The sequence below is a fragment of the Megascapheus bottae genome, chromosome 3 (genome assembly GCF_031878675.1).
Source record: "Megascapheus bottae isolate mThoBot1 chromosome 3, mThoBot2.hap1, whole genome shotgun sequence".
Taxonomy (NCBI): Eukaryota; Metazoa; Chordata; class Mammalia; order Rodentia; family Geomyidae; genus Megascapheus; species Megascapheus bottae.
In genome coordinates this window covers 54949951-54970391 of record NC_143511.1, presented here as the reverse complement: position 1 = coordinate 54970391, position 20441 = coordinate 54949951, and the positions used below count along the sequence as shown (strand labels likewise).

Here is a 20441-nt window from a genome sequence, read left to right as displayed (position 1 = left end):
TCTTTCTTTTATTGATATACCTTTTATTTCTTTTTTTATCAATCTTTTTAAGACTTTGGTTCCCTTCTAAGACCTGTTACAGAGAAAAAGAGAGAGAGAGAGAGAGAGAGAGAGAGAGAGAGAGAGAGAGAGGGAGAGAGAGAGAGAGAGAGAGAGAGAGAGAGAGAGAGAGAGAGAGAGAGAGAGAGTGTGAACATGCATAGAAATTATATATACACAAACACTCATTCAAAAACAACATGTAGCTAAGAGAGAGAGCTCAAACCATTCAGTAAAATCCTTAATGACAGAATTTTGTGTGTGTGCTTCTGTGTGGATATTGTCCCTGAGGTTCTTTTGTTCAAGGCTAGCCAGCACTCTATCACTTGAGCCACAACTCTACTTCTGGACTTTTTGGTAATATTTCAAAGATAAGAGTTTCACAGGTTTTCTTGCCCAGGCTGGCTTTGAACTGCAATTCTCACATATCACTTAATCGCTAAGATTACAGACATGAGAGAGAGAGAGTGAGAGAAAAAGAATTAGAGTTAAAGAGGAAGGGAGCAAAGTAGAATAAGAGGAAAAGAGAAGAAAGGAAGAAAAGCTACAGAGGGGACAAACATAGAAAAGAAAGAAAAACATTGGGATAAACAAGGCTGTAATGAGCATGGTCTTATTGATAGTGTTAAATGTGACCTTTTTTGTGGTCTATGGGGAAAATGCCCATTAGTGAAATTGTTGGGTCACAGGGAAGCTCTGTCTTTGAGGAACCTCCATACTGCTTTCTAGAGTGCCTGAACAAGTTTACATTCCCAACAACAGTATACTGACATTCCCTTCTGGCATATCCCCGCCAGCATCTGTTAGTTTTGTTAATTATGGCCATTTTAACTTGAGTGAGGTGGAATCTAAATGTGTCTATTAGTCTTTTTTACTTCTTTATCGTTTGTGTCAGTCGTGGACCTTGAACTCTTGGCCTGGGTGCTGTCCTTGAGTTCTTCAACTCAAGGCTACTGCCCTACCCCTTGAGCCACAGCACCACTTTCGGTTTTCTGGTGGTTAATTGGAGCTAAATCACACGGACTTTCGTTCCCAAACTGGCTTTGAACGCAATCCTCAAACCTCAGGTTCCAAAGTAACCAGGATTACAGGCATGAGTCACCAACCCATGGCATTTTTACTTCTTTTGAGAGTTTATCTTTAATTCATTTATTAATTGGGTTGTTTATTTGAGGGTTTATTTTGAGGTGCTTAACTTTTTGAACTCTATGTATATGAGGGCCTTTGATGCATAGCTAGTAAAATTCTTCTCCCATTCTGTGGGCTATTTATTTTGCTAGCTATGCTCTTTGCTGTGCAGAAACTCTTCAATTTGATGCAATCCCCATTTATCCTGTCTTTCTTTGCTATGGAATCAACCCAGATGTCCCGCCGTGGAGGAATGGATCAAGAAAATGTGGTATATATGCACAATGGAACACTACACTTCCATCAGAAAGCATGGTATTGTACCATTCCTAAATAAATGAAAAGACTTGGAAAAATTATATTAAGCGAAGTACGCCAGACCCCAAAAAACATAGGTTGCATGGTGTTCCTCATTTTTATTACTAGAATGTGCCTAAAAGTCTACAAGTAATAATACTGGATACTACTAAAAGACAATAAAATACACTTGAACATGATAAGGATTCTAGACATACATCCAGTGAGACCAAAAGAGGATATACTTACGTGACGATCACAAAGGCTCAATACATATATATATATATATATATGATCATATAAAACAAAACAAACAAGAAAAGATGAACAAATGCAGCAGTGATACTTACTGGACCCTATGCTGAAAATGAGCTATACCACCTGTAGGGGAGGGGAATCAGGAGGGAAAAAACTTGGAGAAATTAAGGGAAGAAGTGACACTGTTCAATAAGAAATGTACTCATTACCTGCCTTATGTAACCTCTCTATATATCTCCTTTACATTAACAGTTTTTAAAAAGGAAAATTGAGGGAGCAGACAGAAAAAGAGTAGATAAAAATATTATTTACATAGTTACTGCAAAAGAAAAATGCTGTTCTACAGCGAAATTCCCAACTTGAAGTGTAAGTTTGCTGTTTGAAATGAAAATAGGGGTGGAGAGAGAAGACTTGCTAAATGTTTCTCCTACTCCAGGTACTTTAGATACTTCATTTCACAGTCACTCAGAGAAAGCAGTCGAAAGATGCAGATGTCTTTCATGCTTCATGGACACTGAGGTTCTGAGTTTACATAGCATTAGCATAATCATCACCAGCTATAAAACCAATAATGGGATCCATATATTGCTGTCCAAAATGTCCCATTTCTTTTCTGTGTTATTCATTTCAGTGATTATATCTTTGCTTCCAAGGCATAGCACTAGGTCTATGACTCTTCATTCATCCATTGCAGATTCCAAGTCCTTGATTATGAATCCAAACTCCCAATTATAACATTGTACATACCAATTTTTTAAAGGTCTCCTCTACAAAAGGTCTCACATCAGAGATCAGAACAAGGATTGAAAGTCAAAGGCAATTTATCTCCTGAGCATTAATAGAATCCATAAGCATCATACTTGCCACAGAAATAGGACACAAAAATCAATGCTGTTTAGGCAATGTTAAAATGCATACTCCTGACTCTGAACAAACTTCTGGCTGAAAAGATGGCCAAAACTCCCAAAATGCTGGAGAATCTGCTGAACTTTTATATACCTATTTTAGATTTTTTTATACCTAAATCTAGATTAATTCATTAGGATTATATTTTGTAGTGGATTTATGTTGAAAGCACTGCATTGGTTCTGACAGCAATACACAGAGCAAAAGTCTTAACAGAGGAACTCTTGATCTCAAGCAAGGAAAACATCAACCCATGACAATAGGGAAGAGGGAACTACATGTCCCAAAGACAGTGGCCATGTATCTTCCCTTGGCTGGTATTGTCCTTGTTTCTCATTGTATTTGTTTGAATTTGTATCTCTGTGAATAATGCTCCTACCACATCCCAGAATCTGTAGTTCAAGTACTATATTCTTAGGTCACTCTACCTGTGGAAAACCTGGATCACCAGGAAATACAATGTAATTCCCTCATTCCGCAAATTTTTTCCATGCTGAGAACATGCCATAGGAATGAAGCCTAATTCAAGATTCTGAGATCTTGAAGCTAAAGCTGATAAATTCTGTAATAAATGCTGCCTATCTAATCTACAAAATGTAAGGATACTCAGTGTTACTTGTCTCTGTGTCTCTCTGCTAAAGCCATTCTATATTTTTATTCAGAGTTAGGTAGAGAAAGTTCACTGACAGGCCTGAGTTAATTGAAATACTAGTTGTGCCTATTACTACCTGAATGACCTTGGACTACTTGCTCTGGTTGTCTGAGACTCGAGTGGGGTGAATATTCTGCTCAGGGTGTAGGAATAATATCCCTACTAGCCAGAGCTATTTGTAACCATAGTAACTAGAACTTGAGAACCATAAAGAACTTAGTCTGAATCTTATTTCTACTGCTTCTTTTTTATGTGATCATATATATATATATATATATGTATATGACAGCCTCAGTTTAAAATGCTAATATGAGCCAGGCATTGGTGATTCATCCCTGTAATCATAGCTATTCAAGAAGCTGAGATCTGAAGATCCTGATTTGAAACCAGCCCCGGCAAGAAAGTCCATGAGACTCCTATCTCCAATAAACTACACAGAAAAGTCCTGAAGTGGAGCTGTGGCTCAAGTGGTATAATGATAGCCTTAAGCACTGTCCAGGGACATTAACAGGCTGAGTTCAAGCCCCAGGACTGGCAAAAAAAAAGTGAGAAGTTTTATCTCGGAGGAGGTTGTTTTGACAACTGACTGATTAATATAAGGCATATGTCAGCATATCTTAAACGTTTTAATTATTCTTATTATTTTGTAATATCACATAGGAATAAAGTAATAAACCTCTTATATGTAATTTTTTCCAGAACTTCTTAGGTAACCTTGCTTGTTTCTTCTATCTATCAACAGTGCCAGTCCTAGTTTAAAATAAGTTTTCATATCTGAAAGCCAAACCAAGACTTTACCTGGCTTGAAATACATAAGTGAAGGTTTTGTTAGAATGTTGCCTATAGTTATACTCCCCACTTGGTTGGACTGAAGCCTAAAATGAATTGTTTCTATAAAATGGTGAGAATCACCATGATTCACTTCTTTATGTCATTTTTAGACTCTGAGCTCTTTCGTATGTTATTTGGTTTCAACCTACATTTGTAATCATAAAAATCTGTTTGCTGAGCCATTTATTGGTTTTTCTTTCAAGACAAATTTATCCAGATGAGGATAATTAACTTGTATGTTGCGTGAATGTAAACATAATATTTAAGATAGCATAATTCCCTGTGCTTTTGGAAGTGTTTACCAAAATAAATTAGAGACTACGTATACTTGATCTTCCCTTCCCTTCTATACCTACACACAAAGTAATATATACGTAGTGTATGTATAGGGAGGTGTCAGCTAAAATATATATACATGTATAGATATATATATGCAAAATGAATCTCAGCCCTATGACTTTCAATAAAGCAAGAAATCAATTTAAAAGATTTTTATGGTACTTGGAAGACAGAAAAATCTTAGAAATTATTCCATACATAGCAATTTATCCCAAGCAATGAAATAAAGAAGAAATTCTTCCTCGAAAAAGAGAATGAAATTGTAATCAAGAAGGTGGAGTCTCCATCCCTGCATTTAAAAATGGTATTTGAACCAGAAACCTTGTCCCTTCTATTTCATAGTCTTATCAAATTTTAATAAATGCAAACAACCTTTAAATATGTCTCACAAACTGTAGGATATAGTCTAATGTTATGAAATGGAGTCAATATGGGTAGAATTATTCTCTGTAGAATAATAGTTATTCTCTTTTGGAATAGTTGGAGAAGATGTATTTTAATACCTCTGTAACTCTGAATATTCTTCCCAAAGAGAAGCAGGTCTGTGGTTCAGATTCTTGAACGAGAAGACATTTTCTTTCTTTCTTTTTTTTTTTTGCCAGTCCTGCGTTTGAGCTCAGGGCCTGCGCACTGTCCTTGGACTTTCTCAAGGCTAGAGCTCTACCACTTGAACCTCAGCACCACTTCTGGCTTTTTTCTATGTATGTGGTACCGAGGAATCGAACCTGGGTCTTCATGCATGCTAGGCAAGCACTTTAACCACTAGGCCAAACTCCCGGCCCTTGAGAAGACATTTTATTTGGAGTATCACATTATATTGTTTCTATTATATGTGTTTACTTCCCATTTAAAAGCAGCATATTCTATCTTTAGGTAATTTAAAAAATAATATGAAACAAATCATGGTGTATGCACACACAGAAATTCAATAAAAGTAATGAGATTAGTAGCAAAAGACACATGTAGAAAATACATGTGGTATTATTACTGTACTTTACTGTGTTCAGTATAAGAACACTCTCTTCCTTCCTATAAAATTCAAATAAACTGAAATCTGCCACTATATTTGAAAAGATCATAGGCACAGAATAACTGATGGGGCATATGGCAGTTCTCTTTGTGGGATCTCTAACTTGAGCTGGTTAAATGTTACCATTGTCAGGTCTAGTTCATGAAGACCCTTTGGTTGTGATCCTTTTTTTTATTTCTTTCTGGAATGGAGGGCAGTTCAAAGACTTGAAAGAGGGTGAAAACTTTAAAAGTCTTTCAATGTCTTCATGGAGCAGAATTAATAAACTTCTCTCATTTTAAGCTACTCAGATTTATCTGGTACAGAAGCTAGTATGAATTTATATTTATTTGATTTCCAGAGTGTTCCAGAAGGGATTTGAGACTGCTATCTTATCTAAACAGCTTTAAACAAGAAAGAAGCTAAAATGTCTAGGTGCCTTCAGCACCAACTAATTAAAATCAGGTAATCCGCAGAGAGTAGCCTTTGTTCATGAAAACCAACACTTCAAAAAGTCCAGTTCTTCATGGAAAAAATAGATAAAATTCAAGAATCTGAAATGAAAACTACTAAGAGAAATTTCCTCTATCTGATCCTATTTTCTCAAGAAAAATTTAATAACCTTTTGAAGGAGGAGTATTGGTCCTTGGCAGTCCATGTTTCATTCAGATTAGTCTGGGTAGATCTTGAAGATGAGTAATTATCACACACACACACACACACACACACACACACACACACACACACACACACACACACAAAAGGCAAGGAAACATTTTTTTAAAACTCCAGTCAAAGTGAAGCACACATTTTATATCTCTGCCTGCCTATCTAAAGGAATTTAAGTAATTTTTTGTTTGTTTTTGTTTAGCCATGGGGCTTGCACTCTGGGCCTGGGTGCTGTCCCTGAGCTCATCAGCTCAAGGTTATCACTCTACCCAGAGAGCCACAGTGTCACTAACAGTTTTCTATTGGTTAATTGGAAATAAGAGTCTCACCTACTTTAGTGCCCAGGCTGACTTTGAAACTTGATCCTGAGATCTCAGCCTCCTGAGTAAGCTAGGATTACAGGCATGAGCCACCACGCCCATATAATTTGAGTAATTTCTGAGCAGATTTTTTTGCCCTGGTTCTATCTTAATTTTTTCATCTGTGATATAAAATTCTTAACAGACTTTGAAATCTACCTTAATAAATTAACCCAGGAGGTAAAGTTCATCTATTTACATTCTTTAAAGAAAAAGGATTTTAGGGTGGTCTTCAGTTCAAAGACTTTAGTGTTTGATGCAATTGAAGTATTTTGCTTGTTCTAAATATTAAAAAGAAAAAGAAGTTTGATTGGACAGTGGCGACTCACATCTCTAATCCTGACTACAAAGGAGGTGAGATCAGAGGATCACAGTTCACAGCCAACCAGGGTAGAAAAGTCTGTGATATTCCTATCTACAATTAATCAGCAAAAAGCCTGAAGTTGTGGTATGATTCAAGTGGTAGAATGCCAGCCTTGAATAAGAAAGCCAAGGTGCTTGCCCATGCACGCGCGTGCGCGCGCACACACACACACACACACACACCCCACACACAAAGGATTTTAGTTATATGATCACCTTCAATTCTCATTTAAAAAAAAACCCTATCTTCTTGTTTCTGAGGTAATAAAACTTAGAATATCATTGGCTTAAATTTGTAGTCACATCTATGCTCTAAGCTATACCCAATCCTGCTTATTGATTGGAAGAATTCTTCTTTTCCACACTGTGGGGCCACTAAAAATCTTAAGTCATCTAACTTTCCATTAATAATCTTAATTTCCAAGTTAGACAAAAACCTCTTTCATTTTTTAAGTTGCAAGTATTACAGACATACACTGTGTGTCCAAATATTTCTGTGTAGGCCAAAAGAAGAGTTTGAGCTATAGGAAATAATTTATATTTAAAAAAGATCCAAATAAACACCAGAATAGAGAGCTCTTCAGTTGCAGGAAAGATTAAACAAAAGCTATTAATTAATGACCTTAGGACAAGCTTTTCTAATTTTTACCAGTCATTTGAATACAAGATGAGCAAATGTTTTAAAATAGATATAGTCTAGTAGAAAGCTGATTCTGAGCCATACAAAATAAAAAAAGAAAAGAAAAGATACCAAAGCAGTCCCAAGGGGGGAAAAAAGGAGGAAAGTGTATACTCTCTTCCTGTATCTAAATGGAATTTTTACTGTTAAAAAATCTGCTTTTCAAAAATAGTTCTATTTGGAATGAGATTTGTGTAGTAATATTTATAATATATGAAAAGGTATGCAGGAAGTATAGAAGTATAGAAGCAATCATGAATAGAAAAAAATTGGGGGCATCAAGAGATGCTGGTTAAAAATACTTTCCCCAGTACTAACACGCTATAACCCTAGGCAAATGACTCATCAGCAAGAAGGGTGCTTTTTCTTTTCTTTCTGAAAGGCAAGAGATAATTAGTTCAACAGGATTAGATGGGCTTGCCCTATGGGGAAAGTCTATCATGCCTCCAGTCTAGGTCTTACCTGGCAGATCTAGAGAACAATTATTAAGTAGCTATCTTCTTTTTCTGTCAGAGTAAAAAGAGTTGTTGCTTTATTGAGGGTTTGTTGTTATTGTTTGCATTTCTAGAATTTTTCCAGTTGAATAAGTATTTCCCTCATCCTTAGAGACAATATCCACGAGTAAGCCAGTACCAGGATTCTTTCCCATCATTTACAGTTACCACCTCTGAGAGTGGTGGCACCTCAGAGAATAGATAGTAGTCGTAAAGACTCACCAAGCCAGAGATTCAATTATCCAGATCAAAGGGAATTATATCAATGTCCCTTGATCGTGTGTGTGTGTGTGTGTGTGTGTGTGTGTGTCCTGAAAAACCCAAAGGATTATTATACAAAAGGAGTTGTCAGCTTTAAAAGAAAAATTCTATCAATTCCATATAAGACTAACTTCTCCATGCCAGTTTGAGTTAAATAAAAACTTTCTTAATTTCTGTAGAGAAAGAGCTTAAATCCAATGGTTCCTGCCAGGTTTGAGACATATCCTTCAAGGAACTTGGGTTGCCCTGGTGAGTTTTCAGACATATTAACAATAGGATGGATCTCTCTATTTCCACTGCTTTGTACAGATTTCACAAGTGTTTTCCTGTTTGTTTTTTTTTAATTGGTTTTTGTTTTGTTTTGCTGTCAATCATGGGGCTTGAACTCAGGGCCTGGGCACTGTCCCTAATCCTTTCTGCACATCAAGGATACTGCTTTACCTCTTTGAGCCACAGCTTCACTTCCAGTTTTCTGGTGGTTAATTGGAGATAAGGGTCTCATGGCCTTTCTTGCCTGGGCTGGCTTTGAATCTTGATCCTCTGATCTCAGTCTCCTGAGTAGCTAGGATTACAGGCATGAGCTATTAGTACTTAGCTCACGAGTGTGTAATATCTGGGTTTTTGACACACAGTAGTATTGCCAGTTAAGAATTTTAGACAGCTAGAAAGTTTAAACCCTTGTTTGATGACATCAGGTATATTTGGAAGACTTTATTGCACCTTCTTTTTATTTGTTTTCTTTTCTTCCCTACCCCCTTTTATCACTACTTCTCTCCATTTGGAGGAAATAGCTTTACTGGGGTAGCAAATCCTGTCATTAACTAGGATGAAGGTTTAGGGAAATTTCCATGCTATATATTTATTGTTTTGTGCCCTTGTTCAGTTGCCAGAGAACTAAATTAATCATAGAATTCCCAGACTAAGCAATTTATCATTACTGTATCATCCATCAAAGCAGCTATTTCCTTTCTAATTTTTTTTCTTTTTAAACAATGTACAACTGTCACCCCTTTCTTTTCTTGCTGGTGCTTTTAAAGATTATAGCTGCTTGGAATTCTCCATTTCTCTTTCTTATTGGTATCAGCCTTTTTACTTCTGTCCAATGTATCAGACTCTGGAGGATCTCTTTCTTCTCGGCTCACTGTCCTCAGTGGAAATCCATGTCTTTCTTTGGCTTGATTTCTATTCTGACTGACACTGCTTCAGGAAGCCATGCCATTCTTTCATATTAAAAAATGAAGAAAACAACAGCTATTAATGTACAGGCTCCGTATGTACACCATCTTTAACACTCCCATTTATTCTCTTTTATAATCACAAAATAATATGTATATTTGAGAACTGTTCAACTTATCATTGAGCCAGGTGGAAAGGATTGCATTTTTTTTGCTGTTTCTGTCCTTCTACATTGCTTTTTTATGCAGTCCCTGATGCTGTTATTTGCATTTCTTCCAGAAATACAATACAGTAAGTTGTAAATAAATACCAAGCACAGAGAAAATGTTAAGTATGAAAATATCGAACTTCACACACTATGTTTAAAAAGCTACTAATCACTATCCCAGTGAGTCCCTTTGATCAGAATTAATGGAAAGGCCCTCTTAAGCTCCTTATATATTTGAGATTTCCTCTTATTCTCAACGAACAAAGTTCATCCTGTCAAACCTTGGTCACAGTTGGACATTAGGAATAAGCTTTGATTGTAAGACTTCTACTGACAGTGAAAGCTAAATGGAATCAGCAGTTTGCCCTTCCAGAGTAAAACTGAGGAATATTTGTGAGGAGAATAGTAAAGTACAACCTTCCTCCACAGCTCCCAGGTACATCAAAAGAACTCTGATGCGATATAGCTCCAAATTATCTACTTCTGCCAGCAGTCAATAGCTCAAGTGTTCCTGATCTGAAGATACCTTGCATGTTGTCTGCTGACTGAGTATAAACCATTTGGACAGCCTATCATTTTCACTTCAGACAAAATAATCATTAAAAAATATACTAGCTATTGAACTCCTTCCCAGGTTAGTTATAGCCATGACTGGATCACCTTTCCAAAATGTACTCTCTTGACCAAATTAATGGATTTGATAAAGAACCCTTTCCTGAAATATTATTGAAGCAAATCAGAATAAAGATGCCAATTTTCTCATTATCCAACTACTGATATGCACACTGAGCAAATTTTACCAAAGATAACCATCTTCTCCAGTGGAACTTTTTTAAAGACTCACTTTACCACTTCCAAAGAAACCACAAAGTATAACTAATATAAAAATCTTTTCATCTAGAACATAAAGAGCCATAAAAATATAGTAGAAAATATAATTCCCTGCCATAATAAATATTTAAATATATGTAAAATATATAGATTTATTTGAAAACTATTTTCTTTTTATACATTTTAACATAAATTATGCAAAGAGGCTTTACTGTGATATTTACATAAGTGCATAGTAATATATTTTGATCATTTTCTCTTCATCTGTATTGTTTATTCTTCCAACATCCTTTTAACAATAGTTAGCTAATTATGTATATTTTTCTCACTGAATTGTTAATATCAATCATCTTCAACACACAGCATTTTTACATATAGTCAGATATAATTCCTTTTTCTTTTAAGTATATATTTTATGGCAATGTCACATTGTTTTATTATTATAGTTTTACTTCCTATTTAAATATTCAGTAGTGTTTCCTTACTTTTTTACGTTTATTTTTACAAACAATTTTATGGTATGATGATATCATAACTTAAAAACCAATATTATACTATATATATACATTCCCAGTTTTCCTGTATAATAGTCAAACCAAAATAAATATAAAAAGAAATACAGAGAACTAATATAATGTTTATTAAACTCTATTGTGGAATCCAACTAAAATTAAGAGATATCTTAGACAAGCCTTTGTATATTTTTTCTTTATTTCAACCTCAATTTAGTTTTTATATTAAAATGTCTTGTAATGAATGATTTTATTGATAATATTTTTGTTATTTCATACTTTAACTATATAGTTTATCCTTGTTTAGTAAATTTTGTTTTGACTCAGCAGGATTTAGTAATTGGCATATTATTTTTATTATTATTATATTATTATATTATATATTTTATTATTATTATATTATTTCTTAAATGTATACTGAGATTTGATATTCTTTAGTAATGCTATTAACAGCACAAGAAACTACCTATGTTTACTTTGCAGTCTCTAAATTGTTTATTTTTCTATTCAATCTAACAGTTTTGTGGGGTTTTTTAAACAATTTTTCCTATCCCGAAGGTTCGAGATTATAAACATTTTCACCATAGCCATCAAAGTACTTTGATTGTGTTTCATCTCTGCAAGAAATACAAAACCAACAGGGAGACAATGAAGGCAAAATATCTGTTTGCCTCAAATAAGAGGGCTCCTTCCTAAATCAGATTTCACCCACTTCTGACCAGAAGATTGCATTAAAATCAAAAGTCCTTCTTAATGGAATATACTTGAGAGATCTGTATTTGCACTTTGTAGTAGCTGTAACGTTTCTGCTTGGTTTATTGGCCCCACAGGCCTGAGGTTGAATGAAACTTCTATTAGCTTCATTTTGAATAGAGAATGAGATCTCAGGCATTACAGATGCAGACTGACACTCCCCCAGAACTGCTTTCCTCTTAGCTGTTGACCTCTGCTTCTCTCACTTGAATTCCAACTAGAGCAGGTGAATTATGTGCCGGTTTGCCTCAGTCTGTTCCAGACACTAAACTCATCTTGTTAGATTTGTCAAACACTGATTTTGTTGTGCTAAGTTCTAGGAAGATGTTACAATCACTGCAGCCATTATCCCTAAATCATTTAGTAATACAATCACGACAGCCATTATCCCTAAATCATTTAGTAATAGAGAGATGCTCAAAAGTACAGAGAGCCTAAATAACTTTGCAAGAACGAGTGGCACAGCAGTGTTAGTCCTCAGGTACAATCCCAGATCTGATTCCTAATCCAGAACCATGCTTCCTTATCTAGGTCCCCTTACCCATCTGTGGATGTCCCTAATGTATGCCCCCACTCACCTTCTCTTCCATCTTTTGCCCCTCTCTGCAGGCCCGTGACCAAGGTGTAGACTAAGAAGTGGAGTCATGCTTCACACAGCTGTATCATGCTGGCAGCCATTCCTGGGTCTGGCTGTGGTGTTCATCTTCGTGGGATCCACCATCGGCTGTCCTGCCCGCTGCGAGTGCTCTGCCCAGAACAAGTCCGTTAGCTGCCACCGAAGGAGACTGATTGCTATCCCGGAGGGCATCCCCATCGAGACCAAAATCTTGGACCTCAGCAAAAACAGGTTGAAAAGTGTCAACCCCGAGGAATTCATATCCTACCCTCTCCTGGAAGAGATAGACTTGAGTGACAATATCATTGCCAATGTGGAACCAGGAGCCTTCAACCATCTCTTGAACTTGCGTTCCCTGCGCCTGAAAGGCAATCGCCTGAAGCTGGTCCCTTTAGGGGTGTTCACGGGATTGTCCAACCTCACCAAGCTGGACATTAGTGAAAACAAGATTGTCATTTTACTGGATTACATGTTCCAGGATCTGCATAACCTGAAGTCTCTCGAAGTGGGAGACAATGATTTGGTATATATCTCACACCGGGCTTTCAGCGGGCTTCTCAGCTTGGAACAGCTCACCCTGGAGAAATGCAACCTGACGGCGGTCCCCACCGAAGCCCTCTCCCACCTCCGCAGCCTCATCAGCCTCCACCTGAAGCATCTGAACATCAACAATATGCCCGTGTACGCCTTCAAAAGATTGTTCCATCTGAAACACCTGGAGATTGACTCTTGGCCTTTACTGGATATGATGCCTGCCAACAGCCTCTACGGTCTCAACCTTACATCTCTTTCCATCACCAACACCAACCTGTCCACCGTCCCCTTCCTGGCCTTGAAACATCTGGTATACCTGACCCACCTTAACCTCTCCTACAATCCCATCAGCACCATTGAAGCCGGCATGTTCTCGGATCTGACCCGCCTTCAGGAGCTGCACATCGTGGGCGCCCAGCTCCGTACCATTGAGCCTCACTCCTTCCAAGGGCTCCGTTTCCTTCGTGTGCTCAACGTGTCTCAGAACCTCCTGGAAACTCTGGAAGAGAATGTCTTCTCCTCCCCGAGGGCTTTGGAGGTCCTGAGCATTAACAACAACCCTCTGGTCTGTGACTGCCGGCTCCTCTGGATCTTGCAGCGCCAGCCCACCCTGCAGTTCGGTGGCCAGCAACCCATGTGTGCCGGACCGGACACCATCCGGGAGCGATCCTTCAAGGATTTCCACAGCACTGCGCTCTCTTTTTACTTCACCTGCAAAAAGCCCAAGATCCGTGAGAAGAAGTTGCAGCACCTCCTGGTAGATGAAGGGCAGACGGTGCAGCTGGAATGCAATGCAGATGGGGATCCACAGCCTATGATCTCCTGGGTCACACCCCGAAGGCGCTTCCTCACGGCGAAGTCCAATGGAAGGGCCACCGTCCTGGGTGATGGCACCCTAGAAATCCGCTTTGCCCAAGATCAAGACAGTGGGATGTACGTTTGTATCGCCAGCAATGCTGCTGGGAACGACACCTTTACCGCCTCCTTGACGGTGAAAGGATTCACCTCAGACCGCTTCCTTTACGCAAATAGGACCCCTATGTACATGACCGACTCCAATGACACTGTTTCCAATGGCACCAATGCCAATACTTTCTCCCTGGACCTGAAAACCATACTGGTATCCACAGCCATGGGCTGTTTCACATTCCTGGGAGTGGTTTTATTTTGTTTTCTCCTCCTCTTTGTGTGGAGCCGAGGGAAAGGCAAACACAAAAACAGCATTGATCTGGAGTATGTACCCCGAAAAAACAATGGTGCTGTGGTGGAAGGGGAGGTGGCGGGACCCAGGAGGTTCAACATGAAAATGATTTGAGGGTCAGCTATCCATTGGCACTACTGTCTCTGTGTCATTGTTGGTAGTCCGTGAAGGGCAGGCTGGCATGGGAAATCACTAGGCTGTGAGGCAGCTGCCCTGCCCAGCTGTCCCCTATGTTGGAACAGGAAGACTTCTCTTGTGGAGACTCTCCTCCATGTACAGAGGCAGGCAGGCATGTGTCAGAACCCTTCACACAGTGGGATATTAATTGTTTGCATTGCAAATACTGGCATTCCGGGGATCTCAGTCATGAACCTGAACCTTTGGCTCATGCTCATGGACAATAATTCAGCATTTTCTACCACGGCAAAAAAAAAAAATAAAAATAAATAAATAAATAAAAATTCAAAAAATATTAAAAAGAACAACCTACAGTGTAGGATTTACATATTTAAAAAAGACACATTTGTTTAAAACATACTCTACAGAAAAATTTGTATCTATAATTACCATTTGTTAAAGCCTTGCATCATACCATATTGTTGGTTCTGCACCAAAAACAGATCGATAGATTATTTTCACTTTTTGGGTTTTTTTTTGAAACATATATGCTGTATATGTTTTGAAGCAATATGAATGAGAGGTTGTGCTTTTTAGTTACACACCACTATAGATCCAAGTGTGATTTCGTGTTCCTTTACTAACAGATAAGCCTGAGATTAGATCCCTGGAGGTAATGGGTGGAAATTTGATGAGAGTTGTGTATGTCTGGTAGAGGATGCCAAGAAACAGGACCCAAGGCTAAATTGCTCAAGTCTGTTCACATCTGTTATTATAAATAAAGGCATGTGCCTAGTTTTGATACAGAATGGAATATTTTTTATACTTGTAATATCACACCAGACCAGTGTACTGTAACAAAGCCCTGGGTTTCTCCAGGAAGGAGGCATGCTACTAGATGTACCTGTAAAGTGCAAGGTAGGTGTTACTAATGAAAATAATCCATTTAGTCACCCTTGATATTAATTTCATCAATCACTGCTAATGGAAGAGGAGATATATGTATGTACATATGCATACATGTATACATATGCATATGTATACATATGAACATACATATATAAATATATTCACCAAGGATTACTTTGTTTGAAAGAGCTCTGAAAGAGCATCTTTTTCAGATGCCAGTATGAGCCATTGTGTACAAAGCAAGATGGATCTATTTAAACCATGATAGCTACTGGAATTCTAGATTAAACCAGTCAAAAGAAATATATATCTACTACTATCCCGATGTTCTCTATTCCAATGCTATACACACAGTATTATCTTGTGTAGGCAATTTTAGGAAATCTTCCTACTTCTTTTTAGCAAGAAGATTTGGGGGCTTTATTTTGAAATTTATCTTATATCGATGAGAAGAATGTGTTTTGTTTTGAAAGAGGGTGAGGGGAAAATGATGGATTAAAAGATATTCACTGATTATCTTCTTCCACTGAGAAAAAGTTAAAATTATAGCTCAAGATCTATGTGAAATTGTGCTGATTCGTTTGCCCTCTTGACCTGAGGAGATTTGCCCAATTAGCATTAATGTTACTACTCAAGATTTTTAAATTCTAGTTTGAAGCAAATAGCATCATATCATTACTAGAATTGATCTGGTTTACAGAAACATCGTTCCATTTGCCTAAGTGTTGAGTGAATGAGTTTCAAAGCATATATCTAGAAAGCACTGAGTATAAACTGTATTTCTGAAATGTCCTACAAAATTGAATAAATATAAAATCTCTCCATTTTTTTCATATTTGAGAACGGTATCCATTTGAAGATAGATAAGGTTTCAAGGACTTCCTTCTTGATGTATCAAATTTTTAAACAGCTAGTTTTCTTTTTAATACTTGAAATTTCAAGTGACTTTAACAAGATTCGTTCAACCTCAACATAAATGTGACAAATTCAGAAATTGTATTACTAGTTGAGTAACAGGACATCTCAACCCATTTCTCCCTTAATAATAAATGGAAAATGAGAAAGAAAAATCAAATAATTACCCATTTGGGTCATATTTTATTTTACCATCTTGATGATTATCATAGATATTTTTTCAAGTTCTTTTTTCATCTGTCACCTTATTTATATCTAGTAATACAAATAATGCTGGGGCAGAAATTCTGTCAAAACTCTAAGACCTGTGCAAATGAATAGGTTCTTTGAATTTAAAAGAACTAAAGGTAAAAATGAAGAAATTGTCTTTCAGAGAAAAAACTACTTCTTTTTATTTTATGAAGAAATACTTTACCAACTTCCAGAAAAAAAAAGGGAGAGAAACAGACAGAAAGAAAAAGAAAAAGGACAGATAGAGGTAGAGACAGGGACAGTAAGGGCAAGGCAAGCTCATGAGTTGAATGGTTAATAAAAGAGTTTTGCTAATCCTTCCTTTCTATCGAACTAAAAGTTGAATAAAAACTCCCAAGTCATATGAAATTCAATTAAAGTTAAACACATCCATGAAAATATTTGGTTTAATGACTTGCAGATTTCATTCGAAGAATCCAGATTCGGTTCCCAGTGTTTCTATACTCTAATGCATAGAACAGTTCAGATCTTATTTAGCAATCTTTAAGAGCTCCACTGACTAATAACTGCATTCTATTATCATTTTTTTGACATTCAAAGTCTATATAAGTCTAGGAAACCCTCTGAGCATTTCTGTAAACAAGAAACATGTTTTTTTTTCTCATGCAGGTTTATTGTTATTATAAAGGTGATGTACAGAGGGGTTACAGAGTACATTTCTTTTTTGGACAGTGTCACCCCTTCCCTCATTCTTCCTTTCTCAATTTTCCCTGCTGTCCCCACCCATAAATTGTTTAGTTCATTTTCAACATAATGTCTAATGAGTACCACTGCTGCATTTGTCCCTCTATTTCTGTGTTCCTCCTTACCCTCCAAAATTCAGATATACAAACAAAGAACAAGAAACAAACTATACAGGAACAAAGAAAGAGCCTCTTAAATATGTTTTTTTCCTTGAGATAAAACATATATATATATATTACATATCATTTGTATAAGTGTTCAGACTACAACAGTATATTTAGTATGTATTTGAAATAATGGGCTATTTTTTGCTTCAACAAATGTGGTTATGGGTTTATAGGTAACTGAATAGATACTTACCTTTTCTATATTTTCACTATTTATGTGGATCCTGCTTTTCTTTCAATATCTGCAAGGCTTTGGCATTAAATGTAATCTGGAACTTTAGTACTCAGTCTTCCAAAGGGATTGCATGAAATTTTCTTTATGTTTATAGATGAGCTTTGTTTGACCAAACTAGATCATAATAAATAAATAACTACTCATTCCAACATATAGGCCCAATCTTCCCCCTTGATATGACATCTCTGACTTATCTTCTTCCTACAGAGTGTGTTTTATTCAGGATGTATGAAGAAATGTAGATGTTTGACTCAGTATTGTATTGACCAGTAGCCTATACGTTATTAAATATTTTGGAGTAGTATTTTTCTCTATAACCATTAAATTTGCATGAGAAAAAATTTCCCTCACCAAAGCCCTAATAGTATTAGAAAATTGGTGCACATGCCCAAATGTCTGAACAGCAAATTACTAGAGTAAGACAATTCATCCAATTTGTTCTAACGTATGCCTATACAGCAGTTTCTACTTTTACATGTTCTCAGAATCGCCACTTTGCCAGGCTTTTCATTTGCATGGTATTTACAATCATGTGCTTTTCAAATGTTATCAGCGTTTCAAAATGTAATCGAGAAATTGCTAAGACTCATGCTTCCTAAGTTCCTCAGAAACTTGTTCAAACTATGGTTTTGCTCAATTTTCTTAGAAATTTTGCTCTCTTGTAGTTCGAAGGTATTCAGATTTGCTTTATAGTATTTAGGGCATGGCGTTCTTCACTCATGTTATTTTTTTCTCAGTCTCCAGAACTTAGAGTTATAATCTTCTGCATCTCTTTGAAAAGGGCGGAATCATTTAAATTTCACTTCTGTTGGAACCTGATTTTTTTCACTTATCATTACTCTAGTACTAGTTAATGTATTTTCACATTAGAGGTTCAAAAAGAGGATCTGATCATAGAGAAATAAAATTAAGTACTCTCAAAGTCTCTCTTCAACTCTATTTCAAAATAGTTCTTTTATATTCAGGACCTGTGCATAGAAACATTTGAATACCACAGGGTGTCTTGAGGTTTTCTACAGAAGGAAAAAACTAGATCATTTACTGCTTGGATAAGATTTGCAAAAAAGACATATTCAGAATTCAAAGAAATGTTGGAGAACATTCTGGGACTCATGTTCTTTCTTTTATTGATAATTTTCATAGTTCTTTCCCATCCAAAAATGAATCAGAGATTATACTCTTTTTTTATCATTCATTGGCATATGCATTCATCTTCCTCTCTAATTCCTGGCTACTTACAGCTCACATCAGATTCCAAATGAATCTCCTGACCTGTGAACCAGTAAGAAAATCTGTTAACACAAAAGCAATTCATTGCACCTAGTACTTAGGTAAAAGTTTATCCTTTTTATTACTGAAATTAACATTTGTTTGGCTATTTCTATTGAGACCTCTCCTTTACAGTCCCTTTTTGCTACAATACTTGATATATTTCTGATGGAAGAGTTTTACAGTTATTCTGTCTTTTTGTAGCTTTGAGAAGTAAAATATTATTTGCCTAGTGGATCTTGTTTTGTTTTGTGTTGGCCTTTGCTTTCTGTCCCCAAGACTAGGTCTCTAAAACTTGAGCCAGATCTCCACTCCCGTCTTTTTGGGGAGTTAGTTTATTAGAGACAAGAGACTCACAGAATTTCTTGTTGGGGCTGGCTTTTGACCTATGATCCTCAGATCTCAGCCCCTTAATTAGCTAGAATTATAGGTGTAACCCACCAACACATAGTTCTTGACTGGTATTTTTTGAATTTTATCTTTTTGTTAGGCAACAAACTGTTTCAAAGAAATGTGGCAAGCAAGCATTTGGCCTGGATCTCTTGGTGCTCTACTCTCCACCCCTACAAAAGCCATTCCCAAGAAAGTCTTCTCACTTGTGTCCCAGCAAAAAAATATAACTAGTGGAGGGAAAAAGCTTCATAACTTTGGCCTATAGGATGAGATGAGACCTGATTTGCTGTGATCTTTACCTAACTTGACCTAATAAACATCAGGCTCAGGGGAAAAATCTATGCCTAAAGGGCTTATCTAACAGAATTATGTTGTAAATCAATAATTAATGACAGGCATTCAAATATGAAATTAGCTTGTCTATTTAGGGGTAGTGAATGTCACTGTATATTTTCTCAAAAAAAAAAGTCACTAGGGACTGGAAACTCCTTATCTTACGTGAATTTCTCAACAGATGGCCTATGGGAAAGTACTGTTCCTCCCCCCCCCCCCCGCAAAAAAAAAACTGGTTAAAATCTATGTAAATGAGTTTTTGTTTTAAAACAGACCTAGCGCTGATGTTCCTCTTTCCAAATGTGGGCATATGATCAGGACATGCTTACACATGTCCCAGGCTTATACATGTCCCAGGCTTACACATGTCCCAGGCACTCCTTCAGTTTACCCAGGTATTCACTGTACCTCCTTCTTCCCTTTCCTCCAGTTCTCTGGAAATATCAATAGGTTGATGGACAATAGCAGTGACTACAGTTGATTCCATAAGTTCCAAGACTGTCAGCTGATATTAAATCCTATATGCTGTTTTCCCACCCATACAAATATGTTTGTTGATGAAGTTTAACTTTTTAAATTAAGCACAATTATAGCAACATACTATAATAAATGATATGCTGATATGCACTTTCTGTGTTCTACAACCCCACACAGTCATTGAGTGTTTTCAGATGGTGGTTCATCCTGGTGAACTTGAACCAGTGGAGCAAAATCATGGCTAAATGTGGGGGACAAGGGGTTACTGCAATAACTCCCCTGAGATAATCCACAGCAATGGAAGGCTTTGGTGTCTTCTTACATTCCTGCCTGCTTTTCTGGTACAAGATTGAAGTGATTCTTCATTCTCCTGCCTATCCAGTCACCACTGTCACCTCTGAGTAGCTGTCATGTCTCTTCAGTGAATATTCTCACACAAGATAAGTCTTCTTTCATTGGTTCTCAGAAATTTTGGGGTAATTGTTAAACTAGATAATGCTCTAAAAAAAATCTTCCAGTGTATCTCATATAACACTTTAAAAGTCAGGACTTAACATTCACAAAATCACAAGCTG

At 36.8% G+C, this 20441-nt stretch overlaps 1 protein-coding gene across 2 annotated transcripts in view; it reads left to right on the top strand.

The window, feature by feature from the left end:
- Lingo2 (leucine rich repeat and Ig domain containing 2) overlaps positions 1-15438 on the top strand; it is a 1035214-nt gene extending 1019776 nt beyond the window's left edge. For both annotated transcript variants that reach the window (XM_090330081.1, XM_090330082.1), the window contains one exon: positions 12374-15438. In XM_090330081.1, coding sequence (XP_090186207.1) covers positions 12409-14229 — 1821 coding nt within the window. In that variant the 5' untranslated portion in view covers positions 12374-12408 and the 3' untranslated portion in view covers positions 14230-15438. The remainder of the gene's footprint in view (positions 1-12373) is intronic.
- Positions 15439-20441: the final 5003 nt, after the last annotated feature.